The 8318-nt window shown below is 34.4% G+C and overlaps 1 protein-coding gene across 1 annotated transcript in view; it reads left to right on the top strand.

The window, feature by feature from the left end:
• Positions 1-8318, top strand: part of ADGRB3 (adhesion G protein-coupled receptor B3) — a 277241-nt gene that overhangs the window by 19245 nt on the left and 249678 nt on the right. Inside the window, exons 7-8 of the mRNA XM_019613580.2 lie at positions 3492-3593; positions 4106-4212. Coding sequence (XP_019469125.2) covers positions 3492-3593; positions 4106-4212 — 209 coding nt within the window. The remainder of the gene's footprint in view (positions 1-3491; positions 3594-4105; positions 4213-8318) is intronic.

Here is an 8318-nt window from a genome sequence, read left to right as displayed (position 1 = left end):
AGTAAATTCTATCAAATCAATAAGTAAAAATTAAAGGACATGAGAGAGCAGAGAGTAAAGTACCAGATTAATCAGGAAAAAAGACTTCTGTATCAACAAGAGTTCTCCTGCAAATTCATTTTTATAAAAGCAGGACCATGTTCTTATAACAATTAAAAGAATATCTTAGGTTCCAGTGATATACTACCCATTTCCAGAAATACTTAATTCCATAAGACAGAATTCCATAGTAATAACGCATGTTCCAATACTTATGATTTTCCTAGATTATACTCAGAACTGAACTTCAGTATTTTTCTCATCAGCCTGTTGTCAGTTGTAGAAGATGTAGGATGTAGAAGATGTAGGAATAGTTTTGATTTAAGTGTTAATGGAAAAAATTACATATCACCTTGTTTGCTAACAAAAAGTAATAGTGCAAATTGCTGCAAAAGCCAAGGTAATGATTTTGTACTGAAGGTGGTACATTTCTCCAGAAGCAGTGCTTGCTAGAAGTGATAGAATGTGAGAAATGGGAAGATTCAAGTAATTGTCAACAAGTAAATAATAAAATTAGACCTTTGGACACATTACAACTCTACTTTACAAGATGGTCAAAAGCTTTTTCTGTTTCTTTGTTAATTTTACCTGTGGCACTGAATTAGGATCCAAGAGTTCTAGCTCTACTGCATGTCTCTGGCTAAACCCCTTCACCCTTTTGTCACTTTTTCCCATTTATGTTAGCTTCTTAGGTAGATTGTAAAGTCTGTAAGGTTATGTGTGTTGCTTGCTCTGTAGTACAGCAGCTTTTTCAGATTTGGTTTGATTGCCTCTTGGAGGTGTGTGTCCTCTCACTGGCAATGTTAGAGGAGGACTATGCTTCTAGACTGTTGACTTTGTTAAGCTTTGTTGTGCTTAGATAAGATTAAATCAGGCCTATCACTGCATAACAGGGAGGGTAAAACAGGGTAAATTTGAGTACATGTTCTGCGTGGGAAGAGGCTGCTGAATCACATTGTCAGTGAAAGAGAGATCTGCTTTTTATTTGCCAGCCTTAGCAAATTTACCTAGGTATGTGCTGTTTGCTTCTGAATTTTAGCAATGCTATATGATTTTCTACAGCTAACTCCCATTTTTTTCTGTGGGTGTGCTATGAATTAATTGTGCCAAAGTTTCAAAAGTACTCGAACTACCAGAGCCAGCAGGACCAGTGAAGCTTTTTAACTTAGATACAGTACCACTCAAATGTAACTGTAATGTCACCATGTGCAACTTGGGTTGAAGAACCGCAGATGCTTTAATGTGGGTGGATGTCTGATTGGTAAGCTCTGCCAAATGTACTTCAGTTTAGGAAAGAACTGGTTTGCTTTTTATTTGCACCATTCCCTGATGTAAAGTGTTTTATACATTGTGTTGAAAGGCATCTAGCTGCATAGCACAAAGTCAACAAGTGTCTAGGAAAATTTGTTTGCCTGGGCTCAGTTACATCTCTAACTTGTTCCTGCATCTCTCTCCAGATAACTCTGAATCTTGGAAATGCTTTTTACTTTGAACACAAAACACAGGTACACAGGTTATCTCTGACACTAAGATCAAGTTTAAATGTAATTTTGAGTTTTGAAAAATCTTGTAAAAACACACAAGAGCCACTCTGCTAAGCAGATAGATGGAAAACCTCTTGTATTGTTGGTGACTTGCTAACATAAAACAGAGCATATAGAATATGTAAGCATAAGTATATATGCATGTATATGGTACTTTCAGGAAGGAAAAAAAACCTCTAAACTGTATTTGTAGAGAAGTAAGATTTTTAGGTCTCAGAATCAGCTCTGTGAATCAGAATCTGGAAGTGTTCTTAGTGAAAACGCCATGCCTGGAATGGCCAAAGCTAAATGACAGATATTCTTCTCAAAGAGCTCTAAGTATTAACACATTTATGTAATTTATAATATTACTTCTGCATTATATTAATCTTATGTAACACAAAACAGAACTTTACTTTTATTTGTAAGATTATAACAGGATAGTAATTGCATTTGTCACCAAATGGCTCATGTTTGTCAAAGTCTGACTTTTACCATTGTAGCTCTGGCTTCATGCATCCCCTTTTTAGACATATCTGAAGCTGTCGGTATTTTAAATTATAACCATATTCTACCTATATTCTAGAATATAATCAACTTGCTTTGGATTTTGACATTAATGGATATCGTGCATTTTTAGCAGCACAATCTGTCTTGATTTACAATTCAAGAATGCTGATGGTAAGGCAATTTTAGCAGGCAATTTTTCTGCCCAAGTGTGATTCATATTAGCATTTCTGAGCCATCTGCAAGGTATTCTTTGTCATTTATTGAGAGAAGGTACAGCTTTGTGCAAAAGACTGTTCTCTTCCCTCCCTCACCTCAGTTTTCTGTCAGTAGAAGTGCAAAACAGGGACAGTTTTACAGCATAGCCAATTCGATGGGTAAAACCTGGAGTCTGTTTCTGTCTCTGCTAGAGATTTCCCATGTAGTGAATCACTGAATTGCTTTCTTCCTTTTCACTCCATCTGTAAAATAGTGACAGTAATTCCTTTTTTTCCTTCCTTTTTCTCTTCTGTTTTAGGGTTACAATTCTCCTGAAATACATATAATGATACTTTTAAATAACTAATGCTTTTTTTTCTCTGCTGAATTTGTAATGATCTCAACAACTGGTATTTGTCAATGCTTTACGTTGTGATGTGACTTCAGCCACATATTTGCTGTGTTGATCTAAATAGCTCAAAGATCATAAACTGGGAATATACAATAAAAAATACAAAGAGTGAAAGTAATCTGTTAGTCAAAACCATGTGAAAATAACACTGCAATTGTAAAAGTTTCTTCTTCTCTGTGTAGTTCTGTTACTATGGAAATGTGAAAATATTTTCCCCTTTTAATGATACTGCAATAAGCAATGAAAGTTCATATTGTTTTATAGCCAGTCATTGAGTTCCCTTTTTAATTACTAACTTTCAATGAAATACATTTCAAAGAAATAACTTCATTTTTGGACTTCAAAATGTATGGCTCTTATCTGACACCATTAACACATGTAGAGTTTAGACTGTAAATTTAGAACTGATTCTTTCGCATATATTTTAAGTGTTAGAAAAATAGTTAAAAATCTTAGTGTAAGATAGACTTTGCAGTTTATAACCACTTAATTGTCACCTTCTTGTAGACAACATTATTGATCAAAATAGAGAAAAGGAAGAGATTCAAACATATTAACATTGCAGATGCCATCAAAAGAGTGTATGTTGGAGACAATAGGGGCACAGACTGTGAAATAATGACCATCAAAAAGACAATTGTTATCCAAAAATTTCTGTACCATTTTTATGTTTCATTCTCAAAATGATACCAAAAGCTGTTACTATATACATCTCAGGAAGAATTAGTACAAGATGGAAAACCTACATTTCTGATGGAAAATGTCTCTTTTACATTAATTTTTATTGTAAAATTCTCATTTCTAAATGACAGCACCTTATGAAATATGTCCTGAAGACTATTTGATGTCAATGGTGTGGAAAAGGACCCCAGCTGGGGACCTGGCATTCAATCGATGTCCTCTCAATGCCACAGGTATGGTATTACTTTGAAATTACACAATAACAGAAAGGGAAAAATCATTGTTTTATGTTTTAGAAATAAGCACTAGACATACACATATGTGTATGTCTATATCTGTGAATATATATATCTCACATATTTACATATGCATATATTTGCATATAGAATATACATAAAATATACCATGTCTCATAGTGTACATTTATGGGACTGTGATGTACATATATGCATTATAGACAGAGACAGAAAGGTGACAAATCAATCTGATAAAACCTATCAGGCAAATTTATGAAAATGAAGCAAAACATAAACATCTTTTTAATTAACAAAACAGTGCTAAATACCCACAAAGTGAATTGAAATGTGTTTCAGAATCTTGTAGTACTCTCTATATGCTGATGATCATTGTATGAAATTGTGTCTGTGTGTATGCTCTTAAAATAACAGAGAATGTAATATAAATATACTTCATTCTTTCCAATTGCTCTCAGTATATAAATATTTTCTTTCTTTGTGACTTACAGGCACCACTAGCAGACGCTGCTCTCTCAGTGTTCATGGAGTGGCCTTCTGGGAACATCCGAGTTTTGCTAGATGCATATCAAATGAGTACAGACACTTGCAGCATTCAGTAGGTGCAAAGCCAGCTTTAGTACTTGCTCTGTTTATTCATTACTAATCATTCATTTGAAAAGAAACTTACCTGTTTACTCTCAAGTAAGATTTCTGATGAGAAACATCAGAAGGAAAACAGACCTGAGAAAGAAACATTTCTATTCATGTATTTAGATCTGATGTATTACTGGTGCTTGTGTGAAAGATGTTTTATCTTACTGTGGTAATGGAAAAATGATTCAGATTTCCTTCTTCTGTGCCCACTATGAAAAACTTTTACAGGGGTCAGAAAGTAAGACACATATTTTGGTTTATTAGAAAATGAGATGTGAATAACTGAGATTTACTGGAAGAGCAGCCTGCTGAGTAACTTTATAGTGCCTTGAATTCTTTAATTGCACACTAGGAAGTCAGAAATGATATTTCTTCCTGATATCAAATATAGAACTTCACCTTCAAATGTAACAAACAAAAATGATTATAGGTTGAAGTTGTAATGTCTTAGAAAAAGTAAAGTTAATCTAGATGAAGAAATATATATTTTTTAGAATGCTTAACAGAAATTTTCTTTGTTAAGATATATGCTACATACTATTATATACAGTTTGGTATCTCTGAATGTCTCTTCCAACTGAACTGTTCTATATACTGCTGAGATATGCTTATATCCAAGTATATGCAATAAGCACATGCTTATATGCAATATGTTACATTATAAATATACTACTCTGGTATGTGCTAGTTACAGTGGTTACATTATTTCCATAGTCAGGCATTCTGCACTTCATTTCTGAGGAAAGAGTTCATTTGAAATTCTCACAAACAATTGGTTTTGCTTGTGCAATATGTTTTTTTTCTGACTTTCTTATTATTCTGCCATTAATCATTCAGTACATAGGCAACAATATAGCTCTGTGCTTCATAGTTTCCCAGTCTCTGAGCCAAGTGCAACACTTAGGTGGTATTTTTAAAAATCCTCAGTGGACTGAAAAGTAGTAAGCCAGTGATTGTTCCCCAAATTTAAGTTTCATGGTGTTGATCCTATTTCCACTGTTTCTGTATTGATTTTCAGACTTCAGATAATATTGCTGGAAATAATTCTCAGGCAACTCAAACAATGGGAATTACTTTTTCATGTTATTTATTGGTATGACTTACCTGGCTTGCTTTTGGTGAGACACTGGTATTTTTTGAAGAGCTGCAGGTCTGCCTGGCAGAAAGGGATCATCACTGAACAACAACAACAAAAAAAACCCCACAGTTATATCCTAGATCAGTTATATCTATTCTTCTGTATTTCCTTTTTGAATATGATTTAAATATGATTATACGATACTGTGAAATAATCTTTTGAAAAGAACATTCAAAAATAGCTAAAGCTTCTTTAAAATTACGCAAGCATCTAAACACCATCTTATTCCTACACAACATTTCAGACTTATTTTCAGTTTATATACGTACAATTTAAAGGGAAAAAAAAAGACTTTTGCATTTGGAAGTGGCTCAAAAGCAAATCTGCTTGTCATACACCTTGCTGCTTCTCAAAGTGAACAGCACAACATATTTAAAAGATCATAGAAATTCAAGGACCTATTAGATGACTGGTCTGCAAATGTAGGCTTTTCCTCATAAGATACATTTGTCAACTCTATAAATCCCTGAAAATAGGGCTTTATAAGGAAGCTGCTGACAGACAGTATTTTAATAGTAAGTATATATGCTTATGAAAGAATTTATGAGGTGCCTCAGTGTGCTTACAAATACTATTATTTTGCTAACTCAGACCAAGAATAGTGGGATTGGCACTTAGTTTTCTGAAGGTTCCCATAAAATGTTAGTCTGAGTTAAAATGCTTGCATTTCTTATCTGAAATACATAAAATAAAAAATGGGTGTATAGTCTTCAAATACAATATTTCTGAAGTTCATTTGAAGCAGTTGATATATATAACATACAGACAATATATTGTATGCTAATGGCATGCTTGTCTGAAAGAATATAAACAGGTTATTTTCTCTTTTCCCTCCAGACAAACCACTGAGGATTCAGAACTAGCCCAAAAATTATGGACCTGAATTCACAGTCCTATGCCCAAGCAAATGCTCCCTGAGGAAGAACATAGTATATGATGGGAGCTAAATACTGCTTTGATTACAGCACTTGCTGACTTGTCTGCACAGATTGTGAACTAGACACTTAAAATTATAGTAGAAAATAAGTATGATGAATATCCAAGCTTCAGTGCCATCCATCTACGCTGTTTCATTTTGTGTCTGTTAGAATACTCCCTGACATAACTTAAGACCACACCAGCAGCATTTAGAAGACAACATGGCAGAGCTACAATATCCAGCAGGCAGTAAAATCATCTTTGTCTTGGAGAGTGAATTAAAGGAGAGTTTAGCTTGAGGGATACAAGCTGGCTGCATTTGTTGGCCTCAAATGTAGACAATATTCTTGAGTTTTTTCTTATCTACCTTTATTTGATATTTATAGTAAAAACACTTCATACTTAGCCAGTTTGGGCTGTGGGTAGAGAATTTCAGAGCTTTGTGTGTCTATCAGGCCACATCTGTGTTTATTTCTAAGCTCCCCATTAACAAAGACACAAAAGAACAGTGACCAAGAAACTGGGCTTGTTTAGCTTGGAGAAAACAGAGACCTCACTGCATCCTTCTAATACTTCTAATACTTGATGGGAGTTTATAAACAGGAAGGAGACCAATTTTTTATTGAGTATTATAGCAAAAGGAAGAGGAAATAGCTTTAAATTAAAGGAGGAGAGATTTAGATTAGGTATAAGGAGAAAAATTTTTACTCAGAATGTGATGCAACACAGGAATACGTTGCCCAAAGATGGTGTGGATGCCCCATCCCTGGAGGCATTCAAGTCCAGGTTGGATGGGGCCCTAGGCTGCCTACTTTAGTCATTGTCAACTCTGCCCAAGGCAGGGAGTTAGAATTAGGATGATCTTTAAGGTCCCTTCCAAGCCAAGCCATTCTATGTTTCTATGAAATTGTGACTCCTGTGGCTCCTATTACTCCAATTGAATTGGGAATTCACACAAGGCAAAAACAGTGCAGTGTAAATTCATAGACTGTCCCTCTAACATAAGTATTTTTTTTTTCACTTTCTTCCTAAAGAAAACATTTTCCTACAAACAACAATTTTTGACCAGATGTCCACAGTAAACAATAGTTTTCTGCTATCATGTAAGATTTTTCATCACCACATCTGATTGACACTGTAGTTTTGTTTCCTTAATATATGAACACATATATGTACTGTATATAGCTACAATATAGGTGCACTTTCTCATGCAGAGAGTTACATATTTTTATTTTTTTTCTCCTTTACTCTCCTAAAAGTGATAAAGGACAGATTTCAATCCATAATAAGCAGCATTTAAGTAGGAGAAACTCAACTACACTGCACGTACTTCATCTTGACTTGAGACTTGTATGGAGAGTAATATGGTAGCTATATAAATCAAAGAAAAATGGCACTATATTTTCATGAACTGTCAATAAAGTTAAAAATGTACTCATAATGCTAAAGATAATATATTTTGTTCATAAGAATCAGCTCCATAAATAATTTGGCTCCTTTTCCAACCACTTGTACAATATGTCAGGTAGAATTACTGCTCTATCAGAACAGGCACATTCTGGCATTTTGAATATATGAGAGGAAGACAGGGATTTCCATTGTTTAAATGGAACTGTCTACTTATATGAATATTTCTTTGATAAATATATGGTTATTTGTGCAGAGATCGGCTGAGATAATTTTCTTCATAGCAGTACTATGCTGTTTTTGGATTTTTAATGAAAACAGTATTAGTTACATTATAATGTTTCAGTTGTTGCTGAGCAGTGCTTACACAGTGTCAAGGTCTTTTTGTTTCTTGGAAAGGTAGGGCTGGATATGCACAACTGGCCCAAACTGAACAAAGGGTTTTTTCATACCATATGATGTTATGCTCTGCAATAAAAACTGCGGGAAAAGCTTGCCAGGGCTGCTGCTGGTGGGGGACAGTTTGAACATTGTTCAGTTGATGGTGATCATTTGCATTTTGCATTACTTGTTTTCCATGATTTTCTTTCTCTGCTTCCTTTTTT

This window comes from Meleagris gallopavo, chromosome 2 (assembly GCF_000146605.3).
Source record: "Meleagris gallopavo isolate NT-WF06-2002-E0010 breed Aviagen turkey brand Nicholas breeding stock chromosome 2, Turkey_5.1, whole genome shotgun sequence".
NCBI classification, from domain to species: Eukaryota; Metazoa; Chordata; class Aves; order Galliformes; family Phasianidae; genus Meleagris; species Meleagris gallopavo.
The sequence above is the reverse complement of the archived record's forward strand: the minus strand, read 5'-3'. Positions and strand labels throughout refer to the sequence as shown.